The 22,378-nt window shown below is 42.6% G+C and overlaps 1 protein-coding gene across 2 annotated transcripts in view; it reads right to left on the bottom strand.

Moving 5' to 3' along the window:
• LOC119180083 (uncharacterized) overlaps positions 1 to 22,378 on the bottom strand; it is a 56,427-nt gene that overhangs the window by 8,197 nt on the left and 25,852 nt on the right. The window contains exons 3-6 of one of the 2 annotated variants that reach the window (XM_037431226.2): positions 17,487 to 17,545; positions 12,860 to 13,003; positions 8,505 to 8,536; positions 6,232 to 6,296 (exon numbers count right to left, since the gene is read on the bottom strand). In XM_037431226.2, coding sequence (XP_037287123.2) covers positions 6,232 to 6,296; positions 8,505 to 8,536; positions 12,860 to 13,003; positions 17,487 to 17,545 — 300 coding nt within the window. The remainder of the gene's footprint in view (positions 1 to 6,231; positions 6,297 to 8,504; positions 8,537 to 12,859; positions 13,004 to 17,486; positions 17,546 to 22,378) is intronic. The other variant, XM_075869504.1, reaches the window with a different exon arrangement.

Genomic DNA, 22,378 nt, shown 5'->3' with positions numbered 1-22,378 from the left:
GAAGGGTGCACTAGGGGCAGGATTGTGCTATCGCGTTCAACTCTTAAAGGCGAAGCTTAAAGGTCCCCCAATTTTAGACAAACGTTTACTCAATTAAACGCTTCACCAAGTTTCGCTTCAAACCGTTCTTCCAGCACCCGCGTCGACGACTATTTCAACCGGAACACCACCGTGCGCACCACTGCTCATTCGTATCCCATCAGGGTTTCCTTCGGGCAGATGGTTCATAGCTTTTCTTCCATACGTGGATTGAAAACTGAACAAAAATATCCAACTTCCGTAGCAGAACCACACCCTTCCAATATCGCAGAAAAAAAGTGTGTGAATTTCCATATTCTCTTTTAAAGCAGAAATAGAAAGCGTCACCGGGTGATGACAGGCATCTTACAAAAACAGTGTTTCTGTAATTTTATGACCATTCTGGCAGTGATCTATGAGAAATAGTACAGATACCTGTTGTAGCATAAGCACGAGGAATGGTGTAGTCGTTTTTATAATATTAGCGTATTAGCTCGCATAGTTAAGAACATTTTCTAAAAAATGCTGGCTTTTAGAATGCCTAAGCTTGTTCACAGCTATATTATGGATAGAAAATTGTGTGAATATTACCCATATGCATTTGCTTTAATTGAGAAGACCACGCTTGTGCATGAAAACACTTCGAAATATGCTAGTTAACTTGCAAAGAAACTGTGCTTGTTTCGCTGCCTCGTTACATCTGATTGCGGCATAAATGATTTCTGTGGCATTATCTGTTGTAGCATAAACACAAGAAAAGGTGTAGTCGCTTCTATGATGCTAGCGAATTAGCTCGCATATGGTGGAACATTCTCCAAAGAACAGTGCCTTTTATAATACCCGAGCTTGTTCACGCTATATCATAGATTGGAAATTGTGTGAATATTACCCATATGCGTTTGTTTTAAAATCGAGGCATTTTTTTTTTGCATACAGCAAGCACTTTTGGCTTCTATCTATCTATCTATCTATCTGTCTGTCTAGGCGTTTACGGTTGAGTGCTTTTATGAACACTCCCTCAGCTTGGGGTAAACCAAAATTAGTAAGGGAGGGTAAGATGATTTGAAGAGCACGACTCGCTGGCCATAACAGTAATAATATCTCAATCGCGTCTCGTACGCCACCAAACACTTCCCACCAGACAGTGTTACATACCCAGGGGCGGGTATGTGCCACAGGTGGTTTGCACTTAAAATATACCCAGGAACGGTGAGATGACACATCAGTAATTTTAATGCGCAAGCATTAAGGCTGATATGGGCAACGTTGACCCAATAAATGCAAAGGAGAACCATCATGGTACCCGCAGGAATCGAACCCAAGCATTTTGCGTGGGAGTCACGTATTCTACCACAGAGCCACGTCTGAATGCAGTGCTCACTATTCACTTGTATTAATAGTACAAATGTGCTCGTCTCTTACAGTTGGCTCGTCGGGTTACGTCAATTGTAGTTAGGTACTATCCGCTGAAATCGATTCGTGTAGCAGCGTTCGGGTCGGCCCTCCTCGCGGACCCCAGCGCTTCATATCAGCTTATTGTTTCTCGTGTTTCCAATACTCATGATCCGGTTCGCATTGATGCACAAGTGCAAACAACTGGTGAAATATTAATCTGCAAGTGTTCAACATATATTCATTCTTCCAGCATTTCTACATATACTTAGCGTCAATTCGTAATGTGTCGCTCAATAAGAAAAATTACGACCCGGCAACTTCCCTTCTCATGTTTCGCATAATGTCTATCACCAAGGTATCTGGGATCTGCCCAATTTTTGTCTAGTAACACTTAAAGTAAAGAATTTTCCGTCCCCAAGTCCATAAAAATACTACTAGTCAGTTAAAAGAATCAATGCGAAAAATAACCTCAATATCTTTGACCCGTAATCACAAACCAACCTCGACCTAACCTAACATTTTTCTTAACTTCCTGTAATCCGTACATGACATATAAAGGCACAAAAATGATAACAGGGCAAAAGATACAGATAAGACTGGTTCATGTATACGGGTCAATTTGTTTATTTTGCGCAATAAAGGTTCAACACCGATAAGGAAAAATTGAGAAAAGAATGAGGTTGGTTTGTGAACACGGGCCTGAGTCACAATTATTCAGAGTGATACCAGAAGACGGCAGAATGATAATCTCAAAAACTTTGTTGCATCATTATCATCATATCAGAATAACAAATTAAGGCGTGAAGGGCATATTTTTTTGCAAGAAACTACAATTACACACATTTTTTCTTTGCTCAGACCTGCGGACTACCAACAATTCTGCATTCTCGATAAGAAAAAAAGTGTATAGAAAAGTGGACGGTAGTTTGAAAGAACTGCATATACCAAGTTTGCAACATAATACTGTAATCGTATGCGAACATTGAGAATCACTTCATCCTTCCGTGATTAAAAATTTTTCAGCAAACATGCTGTTATATTACCACTGAAGCATCATAAATGAGACATGTGAATGAGTCTTGCTTTCTTACAGTGATATTATTTCAGAAAAACAATGAGCGACCGGGCCGATCCACGACCATCATACTGCCAGCTAAGGGCCCACACAACATGCGCTTCACCTGGCTTAAGCCACCTGGCAGTACAGATTTGGGACGTAAGCCGTGGCCACGTCTGTGTAGAGTACGCGAACAGTCGGTTTTTGCTCTGCGGGGTGAAATCTTGGGGCAGTACCAGGCTCTGACGTAGTCAGGCTGACAACTATGGCATGCATGCTCCTGATACACCCCTTCAGAGCACTAAACTGCCTCAAGGTTTTGGCCTGCAGAGTGAAAAGCGGCAGTTTGAGCACTTTACACAGACGTGGCCACGGCTGTACGCTGCGTAGCTTACACAATTAGTTCTACCTCGCCTGTAACGGTATGATCCACTCCCAAGATGCGCATGAATTGTGTAGCAGAGTGAGTGGCTCATGCTCCACACTTTAGCGCAAGTGAATAGTTCAGCGTGATCTGCCAGTGCTGGCTCAACGCCCTGCGGCGCAATACAGTCAGCAAGTGAAGTGGTCGGACAAATGCAAGGCAGGCGCAACAACAATGCGTTGATCCATAGACCTGCCTGCGAAATAGAGCGCCTCGAAGATGAAAAAAATGTGGGGGGGGGGGGGGGGAGTCACGCTTTCGTTGAAATCATACCATCACTCCATAATCGCAAATGCAGATCAGATGTGGTTCAAACTCAACGTATTTTGTCTGTGGGGAAAGTTATTCTTATCGAGCTTTGCGTTATCGAGAAGTTTTAAACTGCCGAGTTAGATAGCTTGAAAATGTAGAATTACTGCTTACAAAAGCAAACAATTGATTTTGAAAAGTTGATTTTTTTTCTGAACAGGTATGCTCTGTTATACCAATCTTTCAGCACGGCAATATGATGGGCATTAATGGAATTAATTCACTAGCAACCTACCGTTCATTTTCTGCCTATGAAGCAGATGGAAGAAGAGAAAGAGACGACTGGAAAGGCTGCCTTTTCACTAAGGCATACCAAACAAACAAATGAAGTCGCAAACTACTGAAAGTAGAGTTTACTCAAACGATCTTTTTTTTTGCGACAAACTTTAGACCCATCGAAAATGCCGCTGTGTTATTTTACAAGCCTCTGAGAAGAACAAAAAAACGAATGTGATTACATCTTATTGTTACATGAGATTTTCTTCATGTAGAATGCTCTAAGAACAAAACTAATTAAAGAAGTGGTGATTTTTCTACTGATGAAATTTCGCCATTGGTTCTCACGGATTTCATTATAAAATGCTGAGATCAGTATAGTACAAAATAAAGTTGTGACCAGGTTTTAGCATAGATTTTAAACAGAACAATAACATTTATTTTTGTGTGTCACGCAACAATTATCATTACTTCCAAATTTACTATAAGAATATTATTACATGCCAATCATTCACACAAAGACCTATCTGTGTTATAAACATGAACGTAAGCATGAACAAGCTAATACTCCTGTCACACGGGCACTTAAAAGTCTTTTAAGTAAGCGGTCTTTTTCCGAAAAGGAGTTTCTGACAGCAGACACACGGCACAGAGCGAACGCCTTTTCAGAAGCGGTCTTTTCCGTAAACGGAGTTCGTCGATCTCTTTTACGGCTCCGAATAAGTAGCCTCGAAACCAGTGGGCACAAGAAATTTTCAAGTGGTGGGAAAAAATAAGAGCGATTGCTTATTTTTCTGTCACCAAAACTCTTTGTAAAAACAAATTTCATATCCTGCAGAAAGTGTTATGAACTCTTTTAATCGTTATTTCCTTTTCTACTCTCGTAACCAGCTACAACGCGTCGGCAATATCACGTGGTGACGCTCGGTCTCACGCCGCGCCACTTTGCACAAGCGAGGAAAGCATGGCAGTCGTGTGTTTGCCCGTCATTCAAGTGGTCAAGCTTGTATAGGGCAATGCCGACTCGCTTCTCAGTAGTGATGGTTTCACGCATGCTGGTGCACTGTCTTTCGAGCTCACTGCGCAAGCTCTCCACAATGAAACGAAAGGTGGACGGGTATACACTCGAAAAGATTGCTAGAAGTTCTGCTCACCGATGTGAGGTACAGTTCCCTCGAACCACCTCTCGTTTCGTCTGAAGGCCCAGATCGATCGATCGCACGTCTTCTCTGACAGCTCCAGTGCGCACAGCAAGGAATTGCTGAACAGCAGTTGCTGCTTGATCCTCACCTTGGCGGCTTTAGCAGCGTCTGCCTCGCTTTCTACAGCGAGAACGCAAGCCGTGAGGCTTGCGATCCTCGCTTTTTCTTCCGTACGGTCGCCCATAACGTGTCGAGAGCAGTCGAGAGCAGCGAAAAACAAATACGGTAAATAAAAGCCCAGTGGTGCCACACGTACTTGTGCACGTCGCTAGTTATGGGAATGCTTCCTTAACTAGTGCAACAAACTTTCACATTGGTGTTTCTTGATCTCTTATTCTTAAATTTATTTGAAGAAACGAGCAGTGCAACAAGTCTTTAATTTGTACATCGTGATACATCGTTTAATTTTCATTGCTTCTCTTTCAACTGCTAGCGCCACGCTTTCGCTAGCGTCTTCGAACGAAAACACTAAAAGGAGATCGTTGCTCCCGTGTGTGTGCGCTGCAACACCTCTTTGTTAAAAGTCTTTCAACTTCGTAAAAAGACCGCTTACTTAAAAGACCTTTTGCGCGCCCGTGTGACACAGGTATAAGATGTTTATAGAACCGCTCGTTGCGTCCCAAAACAAACAAGGTTCAAATGCGCAGTGTTTGCAGCGAATTTTTTCTAATAAGATAAGTAACTGAGCATTCAATAATACCACAAATAATAAAAAAATTATATGTAATAGCTAGCTTGAGTCGTTGTTTTTATGGTCGGAAATGTAGGAAAACGAACTTTTGTTAAGTGGCTTTTGTCAAAGATTGAGGCTTGTTGATATCTTTTTGTTCAAAAAAATTTTATCTAAAAACAAATTGTGATCTTCGCTGTTTGGTCATATGTGCATGCTATACAAAATTATTAGAAGCTAAACAGACGTAAACGTTGTTATGCGTGTTAACATTGCAATCTTTTTTTGATTAGCATTGTGACGGTACTACAGTAAGATGTTGCAATGTATTCTTAGTATAATCCCCAGAGAAGTACTGTCCTGATACGCAACTTCAGCTGGTCTTGCTATTTCGGGATAAAAGTTTGTGTTATGTATCATCTAAATACCTAATCGAGTTTTTAAAGCAGCTTAGATGCTTCGTGACATCGTTTGTCTCGCCAGTACAATGCACATAGTATTGTGCCTTTTACGAAAGATGCTGCTGGCTACTAGTGCATGGCCAAACTTCAAACCTCCTGACTAAGTGTTCGTCCTCAATGGCAGCCCCTTGCTCATATGAGTTAAGAATTTGATATTCATAAATTTTGCGTGATTAAAGCCAGTATGAATAAATTACCTCATACGGTATACTAACCAATATAGTCCAAATTTTTGTATCTTCGCTATCATGGTGCACTAATGTTATTTCTGTTGTTGAATAATACTTTTTTCGCAACTTTTGTTGCCGGCGCTTCAAAATTGAGTTCGAAGCATATAGTTTCATACCCATTAGTTGCAATAAGTTCCATTGAAGATTACATGGCATGTCCAGAACATCATGTCAAGAGGGAAATGTTACATTCAAGTGGTCCAACATATCTAAAACACACATACCGGAGTGTGACAAGAAAGTTCTTACCTATGTATGCAGATACGTTCATTATTTTCCTCCTTTTTATCTTCAATAGATCAATATATGTATCTCTGAAATGAAGTGCAGCAAGCGAACCAATTACGCATTCGCTAATAAAAACGTCGATTTCAATACATGAACCCTATTATTATGACATGGAGTAAAAGGTTCAGGCTTCTAGCAACGGCACTCACGCCGAGGCAGGTCATGGCTTATTTCAGTCCCGCTCATTTCCACAGGATCTGTCACGAAATTCAAACGTTTACACCTGCGCGCTTTGTTAAGATTTAGCAAGCTAAGAGCTCAAGCTCAGGCAGTGCCTCAGTTTACAAGGTGACGAAGACGGTACTTCGTCCACGTGGGATGCAGTTCGAATGCGGAAGCACCACTACGGGCCACCATTTCGCCGAGAGGTTAGGGCTATCTGTTCGGGCGTAGGAGCGGCCTGCTATGAGCTAGTTCACCCCTATTAGCCAAAATAGACATTTTTATTTCATTAAAACACCATTGTCAACTCTGAATGAGTAGCCTTTTGTGGGAGTAATGTTTCGTTCAAAGCAGCTGTAATAGAAAGTAAGATAAGCCACCATGAATCAAACGTTTTCGGTGAGCCATAAAGAAGTGTTGATAGTCTTTACAACAACGTTGAAGTTTGAGACACTCCAAAAAGCTGAATACAAATTTCATAATGCCATAAAAAATGCCAATAGCAACAAGTGTAAGCTACAGGCTCTGCGACAGCTTCCCTGGAGATGATAAGAGTAGCCCACTTAAAGCATATAGAGTCGACGTTTGCAAGGGCGCACAAGACCACACATTACCTTGCTCCTTATCACCAGTTGTGATTATAACAGATAAAGTTGACCTTCTTTTTTGGCCAATTTTCATGTAGACGTTTTGTCGCCTTTTCTTTTTTTTTGGGGGGGGGGGGGTATTTGCATTTTCTCACCAAGTGTATATTTATTTTAAGCATGATAACGGTGCCCAATAGCGCATTTGTCGTTAAATAATACGTCTGTCAATAATTTTGAGTACTTGAGTGCTGAAATGCAACACATCTTCGGGAATGGACAAATAACGTTATTCATGCTCTGACAAATCTGAATTGAACTGAACGCAGACTGCACAGGAAATAATTAAAAATAAATATTTGCTTTCACTTATAGATGCGCCTAACTTTTCGGTGCAATATTTCTAAAGTTATATTTCAAACCCCTTAACTATTTGAGTGAAAGACAGAGAGACTAGAAACCTTTGACATTTTAAACTAAAGATAGCTCAGAAAAGTTCGTTAGTTTTACACGTCATTAGGAATTCTTCACTAAAATCAGGTTGCTTTTTAAACCTAATCGTGACGAATGTCTGCTTGTTAGTGCATTTGATTACAAAAACGCCATATTTCATGTGCTCGTCATTGTTTCCATCACTGGGACTTTTACACGTTTGGGCTCGTGTAGTATATGATGCCGTGACACGACGCAGCCTGAAAACTTACAGAATAATCTTTTTTCAGGTAATGAACATGCAAGTCTCATATTGCCTAAGCTGAAAGCGCGTGGCGTGATATAAAGAAATGGCGAAAAGCATTCATTCATCGTGGCTTGACATATCACCAGAATTTTTTATATCATCTTGAATTCATTCTGACATCACTGTGACATCAAATTATTCACGTCAGTTGACCTCACAATATGACGTCAAGTGATTGCATCCTTAGATTTCATTGTCACACGGTCATAGGTGGTCGGATTCCGGAGGCACCCCGTACGTCTAAACATCGAACAGTCTACGTTATCTGTACGTTACCCTTGTTACACTGCGTTGATTCTTGGTGTAGGGTAAAACGTAGGACAATGAAAAATAAGCTATGCGGTAATTTCGCCGCAAACTTGTTACGAAAAGATGTTACAGTACTTTATGCCAAGGTGCAGGCTATTTTTGAAGAATGGGTTGCTAACACTACATTACGATCATCATAAATTTCTGCAGTCATCTTCCGAAGTCAGCCATAACAGAACAACTAGCGCCGAAGGTGGCGGGCCACGTCTTTATTTTGCAGTGTTTTTGACGAATTCCTTCTGTCATGTAGTATCTGAGTACAATCGCTTTGCCGACGTAGCATTCATTAGGGTCGGTACCTCCAATGTGCAGTATAAAAGTTCCTCACTTTACCCCTATCAGTTTCCAGTATTAGCCAACAATCAGACGCTTGCAGCTCTATCAGAATAACTTTCACATATATTTGTAGACAACTGTGAACATCAATGGCTGGTACCTACCGATAGATCCTTTGACCGTTTGTCTTCATTTCCTGCAAAGATAGTAATAATTTCGAAAAATTTATCCAACATGCTGGAAGGACATTCACTACTTGATGCTACTAGCGCAGTTTGCAGTTTGGCTTATAGCAATTTATTGAACGAGCCTGAAGTACTTTTTTAATTCGACGCAAGAAAACTTGTATTTGACGATCATTTCTGGTCGGAACATTTATAATTATTACAATAAATTTACCTATGCAAAAATGTAAATTATGAAAGATGTATGTTTCAAAGAATTCAAGATTAAAACGAATGTTCACGATGTGGCCAAGCAGTGGCATTTTTTCACGAACAATAGCTACTTTGCTGACATTATTGATGCCGTATTATTGTACTTTTTGGCGAGGTCCAACAAATTATCGACATCAAACTGTACTCGAAGCGCGATGAACTTTTTTCAAAATTGTAAAGTTTGCTTTTTTGCTATACAGGTTCAACAGCTTATGGCGGCAAGTAATTTAGGGCAAACAGCCTGTTTAAACGCGGTTTGCTTATGCATTGCGTTGGAAAATGTCGGGTCTCCTCTCCCGATATAAACACTCGTAATAGGCAAGCCCCAGCAAGTTCACCTAAGACCGCGTCTGCGCTTGAAGCACGACAGGTGCCGCCATATATGCAGTTCAGGTATGTGCTGCAGAGAAGCAAACTTTCAAATTTGAGAGGTGACCGTTTTACCTTGAACTCAAAACTGAGAGGGACGTTCTTTAAACTTTAAACTTTTCTGAACAAAAAGGGAACGCTAACAAAGGTGATATCAGCAACTGCTTGTATGCTAATAGTTGTGGCATGCAGAAAGAAAACGAAGTTCAGTGGAAAGGATATTATTTCTAATTCTTACCAGCCTTCTTCGACGAGCGAAGCAGAAGCAACTGTGAGGGGCATAGAAAATGTGCAGCTGCTCCAAAAGTAAAACGAAGCATGTGAGCTGCGGCCAACCTACGCAAAAATGGATGCCAGCGCTCTCCTCAGAAAAGTAGTTTTTATTTTTATGTGGAAATGATGTCAGTACCTTTTGGCTCATTTCTTTATGAAAAATGAAAAGCCACTTCTCTGATGGGCCCAACCACGGTGGTCTACTGGATAAGATACTCGGCTCCTCATCCACACGTCGCGGGATTGAACACCGGCTCTGGCGGCTGCATTTCCGATGGAGATGAAAATGGTGAACGCCCTTGTGCTCAGGTTTCGATGCACGTTGAAGAACCCACGGAGGTAGAAATTTCCGGAGCCTTCTACTACGGCACCTCTTATAATCATATGGGGGTTTTGGAGCGTTGAACACTACGTATCAATCAATCTCTTTTCTGATAGAGCACGCTTGCATTCACTTTTCCATAAATTGGCCTCAGCTTGCGTGCTCCGTCGTATACTGTTGGGGCAGCTGCGCATTTCCTGTGTGGGTTGGTTTCAGCGGACTTGGTGAAGCCAAGTTCAGATACATGGTATTAGCCAATTGAGCAATCATTCCCTGTGTATATTCAGCACTATTTAGACATTAGGCAAACGCTTTGCAACAAACATCATTCCGTATAAAGTTGCGTTATATCACATCACTCATCGCAATAGCCATCGACTGTGTACTGCGCATTCAGGCCACGTTTGGGCCTCACGGAAGGTAGGAGCTTAATATATCGCACCTGCCTAGAAGATGGAAGTTGTTATCTGTAACAAAAAACTTTTTGGGTACATGCACATGTATATGAATTTTAGCGAAAGACGTTGTGAAGAGCCGTGCATCACTGGTCGGAACGGGCAAGAAAAGAGGCCCACACACTGCGTTCATTGGTAAGAAACAGCTAATAAGGTCACACCACAAACGATCATAGTATCATGAATTCGCGATATCTATTAATAACAGCCTTTGCGGCTTTAAGCCATCTTAACAAGCACTAGCGGGGCAACAAAATTATTCGCTTTAAGAAAATACAACAACGTTCCCGAGCTTGCTGCTTTCCAGAAAATGAAAGTATCTAAATTAACGTACATGCGCCAGAGTAGAAAATCTAAATCATATACCGGCTTGTAGCCATTTACATGGCTCTCCAGTTTAATGCCATGCATTGATATTTTATAATCGGAATCACCTTGTTGCGCACTGCTTAAAAGACGAACACTTGGGATGAAGAAATAGGCCGACACAAGCGCAACAAGGCGACAACAAATATCTAGGAACTTGCCCAAGCAAGTACCCTTATTAGTTATCGGAGTTCTGAAAGGAACATGCCGATATTGCGCAGCATCGCGAACACTGTGCGTGCTGTGTGACGTGTGTTACGATGACTGTGAAGTCCAACGTTGTGCGCTCTCTCTCTTTCTTATCGCCATTTTTTCACCTTTAAAACTGCCCTGTGTTGGGTCACCTGTGTAGGGTAGAATACCAGTCCTACTAGATGGGTCAACAACCCCGGTTTCCTTCCCTTCCTGTTCTTTCCTTCTTACTTCCTCTGAGTGTGCTTCCGATCGCCGCTATCTTTCTGGATGGTGCCTCATGCTTTAGTTCTTCTGGCTGGCTGCATTTCTTTATCACTGTTGATAGAGATGCATCTACAACGGTCAACACGAGCCGCTGCGTCGAAGAACGTGCCGCCACAAAGGCAGCACATTCTCCCGTCAACATCGACCAAGTCGAAGATACGTCTTGTAAGAACGTTTTCAAACATCTTACAGTTCCTAGGTGCCTTCTTTTACCATTTTGCTCAACGAATAGCTTATTTTCTTTCTCGTGCACTGTCAATACTTGATTACAATAACACACAACAACTCATAACTGCACACACTTAAAACGCGCCCTTCACACCTTTAAGCATTAAAGGAGCAGAAATCTTTTTGTTCAAAGGCTTCATTTCCGACTACGGGCATGGCCCAATGACTGTATTCGATCATTTAAAAAATGATTTGAATGCACCTGATGACCTTCATGAGTGGAGTTCATTTATTCACAACAGGACAGTGTATTGACTTTGAAGGCTTGAACTACATCGATTAAGGCGCGCTGCTTTTCTGCTAGCCAGCAGCAGTAGTATGCTACGACACGCTGTTCGTCATTGTCATTACCATAAAAATGGAATTTAAGCACCTTTCGGCAAAAACGTATCGTGGAATTGATGAACTCGTACAAGCACCGAACAACCTAAATGCACAGTATGATTCTGTCCTTCATGTGCCCCATTCCGGACAATTTGTAACGGTACTTGTAAGCTGCAGGAGCACACCAAGGCAATATATGGACCAGAAGGGTGTCAGATAATGAAAAGGCTGCAGATTCAAGGTGTTCCTAGTTTTTTGATCCAGAGGTGCATAGCCTTACAAGTGGTGAGTCCGCAATTATTTGACGTGTGAGGGTTTCTGTGTCTTACAACTGTTGTAGACATTTATTTATTTATTTATTTATGTTTAGTTATTCACTTATTTATTCACCTATTTATTGAAAATACCGCAAGTATTCAATAATGCGTATTTGCTTGCGGAAAATACCGCAAGCAAATACGCAAATCTTCCTTCAATATCTGGGGGAAGATTGTTCAAGTCGAAGGCAGTCAAGAATGATTGCAGATGCGTGGCACTGCGGGCACGGGGGCAGTATACGGCTGTATCATGGCTGATGCGTTGAGAGATGCGATGGGCTGGATTGATCGGAGAACAGTGTCACTACTCTAACGCACCTTCTTCAGTATAGCAGAAATGTATCGAGCTATTGATAAGGCAAGAGTTAGACAGAATCTGTCTTCGATATATTGATAATATGCCTTTTTTTACTTGAAGGAATATCTGTAGAACTTCGGTCACGAGCAGAAAATACAGACCGCATCAATGGGCGCATGACACCTGTATCAATACGCTAAGAGGAAATATATTGATAAGTGCACTAATAAGTTGGCAATATGCAGCGGGCCCTAAAAAAGGTAGGATCGTAATGGTCGTAAATTGTTGCCAAAACGTTTATTTTACAGCAACACGCAGCATTATGTCTGATGGAAGACAGTCAAGTAGAAGTGTCGCATGGGAAACAACAACCATTTTCTTGTAAAAGTGAAATATGAGCAAATGTCATTTTCATGAGCACATTTTAAGAAGTCTGACAACAATGCATATCTATGTAGCTTCTTACGGTGTCACACTTCTTAAGTTGTTTCTCCTAATTTTTATATCACATTTCTTTTGAACGGTTTATATATCTTAATATGCAATAGTTGGTATACACTCGCAGTTACCTAGCATTGTTAAATCGTGTAACGGGGCGTAAGACATCAGACAGCCAGAGAGGACGTAATAACACATATTCCTCTGACATAAAAGAATATTAGTATACTTACCTTCAAATCTTTTTCATAATAGCTGAAATTCGCACGGATTTTTTCAGCATACAATCCATGTGAGCGTGATTGCACACACATAGGATAATCCGGTCGTCCATATATGGCACGGCTGATAAGGAGCACATCTCTGTCCTGAAGCAACTATATTGGGAATGCATATTTGTTGAAAACATATTGTATTTCATTAAGTTTGTTCCCAACCCAATGTGCTACAAAACTAGCACATGGTACTTGATGTTCTATGGCGCGCTCGTAAAAGGTTTGTTTTTTTATGGAAATTATTAGTCACTTAGAAAATGCTTCACTTCAAAACGCGAAGCTATTAGACAGCGCTTATGTATGAGCTAGCCTGAAATGATGACCAGTTTAATTTAGTGTTAGTTCCCTGGATAACAAAATTGCGTAATATTTGCTTTTTTACCTATGGCTGCATTAAAATTATGTGCTAATTTTTATTCTACTAATATGCAATTTTTTATTTTATTCAAAGAATTGTTTTATTATGACTATTACCTAACATGATTTGATAGTTAGAGATAAGAACTGCGATTTTCATTGATAATCAATGCCTCTGTTTATGCGTTTTCTGCAAACTGGCGCACACATTTATTCCTGCATCTTAATTGGAACGTGGGCTTTAACGCCCTGAAAATGACAATATGAGAGACGCCTTAGTACAGGGCTCCGGAAGTTTGGACCACCTGGGGTTTTTCAATGTGCACCCTATTTGTGCCTCTCGCTGCCTTTTACAGGTCCAAAATGAATCCCGATTCCCACTCTGCTTAACCAACGGCCAATTTCGTGTTGTTCAGAAAAGGCAAGAGAGAGATTCTAATTTGCTCTTACCACTACTGACTAATGAGGTTGTATTGGGTCCTTGGGATGATGCCACCAGTGAAACGGTGGCCATAAGAGTGATCATAGCTTTTGAAAAGCTACTGGACTCGATACGCGTTTGTAGCACTACGCCTACCGGAATGGACTGTACATGCTCACCTCCTTACCTCTCCATCGTCATCCACTATTTTTTTTTGCTCCCCCATTCCTTTCCCCTAGTGTAGAGTAGCAAGCTAGAGCACACTATCACTCTCTGCCTTTCTGTGGATAAATCTATCTCTCTTTCTTGAGAGAGTGCCAACAGATATGGTCACACAGTCTGATCCAAACCTTACGGCGTCGTCTGAAGAGGGAGGACATCTGCTATTTGCACGTCGCTTCCCACGGGCAATCGAATTCTCAGGAAGACGTCATCACCGCCAAAACTTTGTCGCGGTGGTGTTCAATGAACACCGGTAAACATTTGATGCACCGTCTTTCAGAGAGTCTTCAGAGACGAAGGCGAACACTGGGGTGTTTGGGCAGGTTTAATGTAGCGGAACTAACAGCACCTTCGTAACCTGCTATCAGGCGGCTTGTCATTCTTGCGAGACAGAATTCCCAGGGGATGTCGTATTGTAGTGAAGTATTGCTGCCATATTGATCACGCGATACTCAGGGTCCTGGATCACCGAGGGTTGGAGAAAAATGAGTAGGCGAACGCCGTAGCTCACGCAATAACTTTATGAGCAGCGACACTGGCCGCCAAGCAGACTTCCTAACTAATCTGAACGCCTCGAGACACTTAGAACTCCAAAATTCCAAAACACCTGCTCGACCATCAGTGATTTCCCACGAGAGCATTGAAGTTCTTGTTTCGCATAAATTCAGGCGTCGGTGTTGGTGTCAGCCTCATGGATTGTGAGCGAACATCATCTTCTCGTACCAAAAATTGAAATTAAATGGAAATAAAGTGAAACAAAAAAATTTCTGGCTCCAATTTAAAATTTAACCCAGATATTCTGCGTCCTAAGCAGGTGCTTCCCCACAAACCCAACACATTTGTTGAAACTGCTCGGCAAAGAATTTAATGGAACTCGAAAGCTTCGCCTTTATTAGTTGAAGGGGATAGCGATGTCCTGTTTTTAGTTCGTGCTTCAAACACTAGTGCCTGACATTTTTTCGAACTTGTCATGCACCCACTACGTGGCCTTAAAGTATCAGGTGCTATAAAGTGTTCCCTTTGTGTAGTGGGTGACTAGCATCAAACCATGATTTCATTAAGACAGTCACATGTTTTGACACCCGCTGGCAATGGGCACTTGTATGACACAATATTGCTGCAATATTTCAGATTGTATTGTGAAGCATGTATACAGGACGCGTGCATTTGTAAAAAGCGAATTACTTTCACTGCATTTCCAAGTAGATAAAATTACTTTTACTGTGTTCACAAGCAGACGCGTGTCCTTGTAGAACTTCTACTTGCTACGCAAACGACCCGCGTTTGATCCCGCTGTGACCCAGGATTTTTTACTAACAAAGCTCCTCTTAGGCTAACCTTGTCCCGCGTCACGCATAACTGGCAGTATCTCCCGAGCAGTATAATATAGATGACGCTGTCTCATAGAAGTGCGTACAAACTGCAGTTCAGAGAGAATATTCTGGATGACACTGTGCCACAACTCTCCGATCAGCTGCAGCGTGGGCTGTGACTGGGTGCGCGGGGAACGAGTGCCTCTGTCGGTGTTCTGGATCATCGCAATACGTGTCGGATCGTTGGTGCGGCGGGGACGAAGTGGACCGGCGGGTGCGGAGGGCCGCAGCGTTTCTAGCTCGTCGCCAGAGAGACAGACAGACAGACAGACATCAGACTGACTGACAGAGGGACGCATGGACGGATAGACGAACGAACAGATGCACGAACGAATAAACTGATGCATGGACAGACGCCTTGCTTCACTCATCATAATTCACTCTGTGGATATGTTGTAATTTATATCATATATTTTTTGCATCGTTAATGCTTTTTCGTCGCGCATAAAATAACTTTTGGCTCACAATCAACAATGGCAACGCCGACGCTGGAATTTCTACGAAACAAGCTACATAATTCTATGCTTTCAAAACACAGAATATGAATGTGATGTAGCGAAAGGAGTCTCGAGTCTCTTTAACGCATGACATATTGCGTGGCTATACCACCAATTCACGCCAGGTGTCAAAACATGCGAATTGACCAATGAGTGAGGGTTTTAAAGACCCACCCTTTAGAAACACTAAAATATATTTAAACATCACCAGCACCAGAACTGTCCTGAAAGAATGAACAGCCGCTTAGTTTCGCGTGTTGCTCTACGGACACGCAGTGGACATTTAACTGATTCACAGGAGAAATACTTGTGGATTAGTGGGCTTTTAAAAACTGTGTTCATAGCAGGCAATCAATGACAGTTCAAACGACCAATGTTACGCGCGCAGTCATTCGTGTCGTCATGGCACGGTTCAGGCGTGCACCGAGAAATGAAGCACGCAGCGTTTCAGAAGGTGATGATGCGCCAAAGCCGGATTACGGTATCGCGACCCACTCCTAAAGGTGAACTTAAAGCATCCTCCTAAATTAATCACGAGGTATATAATCACCCTCAGAAAACGTTTAGGGGCAGATGAGGCTATCAAATTTAGAAAAATTGAAACTGAGTTTTATTCTCACATAAACGTGTGGCACCCCACGTCTCTGACATGCTATTGAACTTCCGGTCCAGGGTTCGAAAGAAGTGCTACGTTTTATCGCGTTAGGTGGTGATGCTGAACGCAACCTTTCTCTAGCCGACACACACACAAACGTCACGCACTGGAGTAGAGAGGAGCTCTAGTGTTCAGCGCCGACTTAGCCGGCTTGTAATTGCTGGTCGACCAGGTTGAACGGGCGTTCAGGTCAGTGGTGCCCTTGGTATAGGCTCCAACATCAGTATGATTTGCGTTTCGATGTTGCTCTTGTGTGCTGTACTACATAAAGCTACGAGTACTGCATAAAGTCTCGTTTACTGTAAAGTTTGCTGAAGCCTATTCATTACTCACGGCACCTATATAATATACCATTTATTACCTCAAAACACAAGTCAAAAAGTGGTGCTGTGTTTTCATATTTATGACCTAAATAACAGGTTTTTCCTATTGTAATACATTGGTACATTACGTTATCACAGATTATGTGACTTTTTATACAGTTGTGTGGCTTAATACAAGAAATAAAACCTTTTGACAAGTTCATTTTTGAGCACGTTTTAAATTATACCACGCTGTCGCAGATGTTTACCCCACTGTGCGTCTCGGCTCATCGAATATATTGATTTAGAAATGGCTTGCGTAGAACTTAGATCACAAGAATTGTGGCTCCCGACACCAACAAACAGGTCTCCAAATAATGCTTGCAGGAGCCGCAAGAACCGCTGCTGCTGGTAGTGCCGGCAAGACTACGCACCAGATGACAGCCCTGTTACCATGTTTTAGTGGTCATGCAGCTGGCAGCACACAATAACACATACAGGGTGCTGTTTTTCTGTAGCCGATTTAGACCTCTTGTATTCTGATAAAAAGCATCAAACTCTGTGAAATGGTACCCTTCATATTGTCATCTAGATTTAGTTTGTTACTTGATATGCCGAGCATGATTGTACACTCAAGTCGCACATGTTCCCACGTGTAGCAGAAATTACACAAAACTCTTTAAGGAAAAAGTTTTCACTTGAACTCATTTTGCACAGAATAATCTGATCTGCTCAATACCAAGAGTTAATGTACTCACCCTTCTCACCGCCTTCCTAGAGGGTTTTCGAAAAAATGTAAGATCAAAACCATATAGCTCTACAGAAAAAAGAAACATCACATCATCGTGTAAGCAGGATGCGGATAGCAGTGCTATGCAGAAGCGCATCTTCATTCCTTGATAAAGGTTTAAATCGTGCACGTATGCTGATTACCAATATATTCTAAACCATTTACTGCCCACTAAGATGGCGTTTGCACTCTACGGGTGTTATGACTGTACCAGAAAATTTGGGTGATTATCTCGCAAAATTTCCTCGACACCAATTGCAACAAAACATAGAATTTAATTATTTATTTATTAATTAATTTTTTTGTTTATTTACAATACCGCTATACCAAAATAGGGGCTATATAGCAGGATAGATAGGCACAAGTACATATCAAAACGATGTTGCAAAGAACTGAAAGAAAAGAAGAAAATTAATTTGAAAAAGTCATGGACCACCATAGCTGGCAAAGCATGCTTTCTGCAGCTGAGACTAAAAACCTTAGCAATCAATGAATTAATTAAATTTCGATTGCTAGTTCTCACGATGTCATAGCATTTCGAAGTGACAGTGCCAATGGCAGCTCCACATTATTTGTTAATCTATTAAGGATATGTGTTTTTATATTCCGCAATGAACGCTTCCAGTGTGTGCAAACTTGTATTGATACTCGTTGTGTATGAAAGCTTCAAATGAAACAATATTCGCGGTGAACGAGTTATTAGAGCCTCTAAGGTTTTATCTCTTTCAACATTCGCCCTTTGAGTCGTCTCCAACTCAATTCGGAAGACCGGTATTTCAACGGGTTATTCTGCCACGCCCTCTTCAGGTGACTTATTTCATAACCGTAAGGACTGGACAATGCATTCCTGGTTGGAGGTGCTTGAAGTGGCGAATATTATTTTATTTAGTTTTATTAGACTTCGAAATTGGTTGGCTGGCCGTGGTGGCAAGTTATGCTTGCTTAATTTTGAATTATTGCCACAGGCATCTTTATATAACAGTTTAACCCCCATGGCCGGCTTCATCACGTTTTCAATTCTCCCTGAGTTTCGCTAGTAAGCAGGCATGTTGGTGCTACGTACGAGTCCACAGGCAAGAAACTCAGCTTTGCAGATTTATGTGCTCATTCAAAGCTTGTCGAGTGAGACATAATCAAATCGTGTTTCATTATTGATATTTTGAAGGCTTGCCCACACTTCATTCACAAAAAGATTGCTAACCAAATTCCACGTGTGTTATATTGTGTCTGCTATTAAGTAAAGTTGGGCATGTTGAATGTCAGTCTAGGTAAGGAATATGACAGCGGTAATATTGACAAAGGGACGCATAAAATATTTGGTATCTTACCGTATTTCAGCGTTATTAGTTACAACCTTAATGAAGTTTGAAAGCGCGTTCGTGCTCATATCTTGACAGTTCGCAAAGTACTGGGGCTTTATTGCAACAAACAGAAAGATGCTGTTCTCTCAGAGACCAAAGGTGGATTCGGCCAAACGAACTGCTTCTTCGTCTGTTTTTAGTGATGCGCCTCTCGTGCGTATCGGTCCTCGTGTTCACCGACGCCAGCGCATAGCTGGGCACAAATAAGAACGCTGCATTACCCTCCCTTCCAACAGAGCATTGTCTCGATGCTCACCAAACAGCAGTCGATGAGCAATTAGCTGGTCGAAATTGACATCAGTCCAAAAGATACGTTTTCATGCGCACCACATGCACAGTCTCAGACAGACGCTGACGATGTCTTGAGCAAAATGAACCATTAGTAAAGATTTCACATGTGACGTCGCTGAGACGGCGCAGTAATTTATATGGTCCAAAGTATCAGTGTACAAGTTTCTCCGACAGACCTCGCCGTCGCGCAGATGACCAAATTCGGATTCTTTCCACTGATGTACAAGCTACAAAGCAATGATGCAGATTGTACGAATGGGCGTCGCGTTCTTGTTGGCTGGTTATCCTGATCCGGAGAAGTTGTCTCGCTTCCTCGGCATGCTCAGTGAAGTCTGTGGCGTTTGTCTCTGAATCATTGAAATTATGGGGCAGCATAGCATCGAGCATTGTAGTTACTTTGCTGCAATAGAACAGTCCGAATGGATACTGCTCATTGTTTCCTGACGGGCCGTATTATACGCGAAAGTGACGTATGGCAAACCTTTGTTCCAATTCTTGTGGTTCACGTTGACATACATGCAAAGCATATCTGCAATAGTCTTGTTGGGGCGTTCAGTGGGCCTATTCGATTGTGGGTGATGAGCTATTATCTTCCTATGCACTGTGCCACTATGTGTAAGCACTGTAGGCAGAAGATAAGCTGTGAACACAGTTCCTTTGTCCAATAAGACGACCACGGGAGCACCATGTCTAAGGACAATGTTCTCAATCAAGAATTGTGCCGCATCAGCTGCAGTGCCAATTGGAATTGCCTTGGTTTCCGCATATGTGGTAAGGTGGTCAGTAGCGGCTGTAATCCACTGTGTGCTCGCGTCGGTGAAAACGACGACCAATCCACACGAGAGGTGCATCACTAAAAACAGATGAAGCAGTACCGTTTAGGTGTCCTTCGAACATGCCGGAAAAAATGATCATGTCATCGAGGTACACAAGACACTTTTTCCGCCTGAGACTGGATAGTAAAATGCCCATAGGTTTTTGAAACGTGGCAGGGACCGAGCGTAAACAGAAAGAGAGGACTTTGATTTCATGAAGCCCGTCAGGCGTCACGAAAGTGGTCTTCTCTGGGTCACACTCATCAACCTCTGTTTGCCAGTACCCACTTTTAAGATCTATAGATGAAAAGTAACGCGCAAGTCGTAGCCTGTCCAGAGAGTCATCGATCCGTGGCTATGGATCTTTCTTAGTAACATGATTGAGCTCACAATAATAGATGCAGAAACGCAGGCTACCATCTTTCTTTTTGACAAGCAACACAGGTGACGCTCAAGGGCTCTTTGATGGTTGTATACCAACATCCTCCAGCATTTTCTTAACCTGCTCCTGTATTGCCTCGCGTTCTTTCTGGGCAACACGGTATGGGTTCTGTCAGATGGGTCTAGCTGGTTCTTCCATGATGATGCCGTGCTTGGTCAGTGTCGTCTAACGAACTCGTGACGTTGAGGAAAAGCAGTCCCTAAACTGGTCTAGCAATCAATCAATCAATCAATCAGTTTATTATCATGTCATAGAAGGATGTTACAGGGAGTAAAATATACAGAAGAGGGTCCCAAAGTACAAGACTGCAACGGGACCCTCGCAGCTTCATAAGATGACATCTTTCCATCGGAGTTACGCTTGGTCAGGTGTCCCAGAACGAGGGCTCAAAAAGGGCGCGCCACCAAATTCTTGCGATGAAACGCCGGAGTGTCGCCGCGAGGTCAAAAGAAAAAGAAAAAAAAGAAGAAAACAAGCTCCCTGGGCACGCTCCCTCTCCCCTCTCAGAAGCGTAGGTTCGCCCATGAACCTCCTCACCCCACAACGGCGGCCGAGCAAGCACTCGAATTTTCTAGATGGAAAGGGGCGTGGTAATGCCGGGTTGAGTCATCCGACGCGGAGGGCCCTCGTATCCTCTCGACCTTTCCCCCAGCCTTCGCTGCGCATCGCGCCGACGAAATGATGAGAACCTTCTAGAATCTCGCGCGGAAGGTATTTAATCGAGCAGCCGAGACAAAAGATCAGGAGAAGACGAAAGTTAGCGCCAGAGCGCGTAGGGGTTCCGCCGTGCAGTCGGCGAAGGTTTTGTCTGTAGAGACAAAGCAGGAGAAGAAGAGGATTTCAACCTGAGGGGTGATGACTCGAGCAACAGGCAAGAGTGTGTGTTTACCGCTATCGAGCGAAGACGCGTGGCAACAGCTGCGTGTGTGAAGCCGACGTGTTTCCGGTGAAGAAGTTTGAAGCTTGGAGAGTGGCCAAGTGAAGACGCGAGATTTCCTGGAAGAGAAACTTCGGCGAGGTTTCCTGGAAGAGAAACTTCAGGGGCAGCGGAACGACAACAACGCTGGACTATGAGTGAGTGATTCTCGGAAGAGTATCATCCCGACTTTTGTCCCAAGAACTTTGGACTGAATAGGTTTTCTATCTCTTTAGTCTTTAAGTATCTTGGTTGTTCAATGCATGCGACTGCATTGTAGTGCGTATTGTTGTCTGTGTCCGTTGTTTCGAGTATGGCTGTTTGTACTGTGTAGTACGTTGTTTGATTGGTGACATATTGTATGCAACTATTGTGGAGTGTGCATTCTTGTGTATTGTTTTCGATCTGCCATTATTGAGAATATAGTTTTGTTTGTTTACCAACTCTCGGCTCTGACTTGTTCTTTGGGCCACAGCCGGCGTCTGCTGGCGCGCCAAAAAGGACCACTTCTAAATTGTCCGCGCTTTCGTGGTGCGTTTCGGGGGGCCAATACTTCAGCCCTTGGAATTAGCCCGGCGATCGCCTCCCTAATTAACGGGACTGGTGTGACAATTAATCTGGCGTCCGCGACAGGACCTTTTGGTACACAGTGTGTCCAAAGTAGTGAGAAAGAGCCTCGAGTTGCTGATACTGCTGTCGGAACGATTTTGTGTGTTGCTCAGTGTTCTCGTTAATGAGTGCAGGAGAGTGTTCCGATATACTGACTTAGGCAGATATTTTTTGCGCGCGGCAAGGTATAATTGCGAGACACAATGGATATCGAAAAGTTAGTCGCTCTTGGTGAGAAGATGGGTCTTTCTGGCGCCGAACTACGGAAGTGGTTCAGCCAAAAGGAAAAAGAAGAAAAAGAGAGGGCCAAAGAAGAAAAGGCAGCTGAACTGGAAAAAGAAAGGTTGGCGGTCGAAAGAGCCAAAGCGGAAAAAGAAGCTGAGTTGGAAAGAGAGAGGTTGCCAGCTGAGAGAGCCAAGGAAGAAA

The sequence above is a fragment of the Rhipicephalus microplus genome, chromosome 7 (assembly GCF_043290135.1).
Source record: "Rhipicephalus microplus isolate Deutch F79 chromosome 7, USDA_Rmic, whole genome shotgun sequence".
NCBI lineage: Eukaryota > Metazoa > Arthropoda > Arachnida > Ixodida > Ixodidae > Rhipicephalus > Rhipicephalus microplus.
The sequence above is the reverse complement of the archived record's forward strand: the minus strand, read 5'-3'. Positions and strand labels throughout refer to the sequence as shown.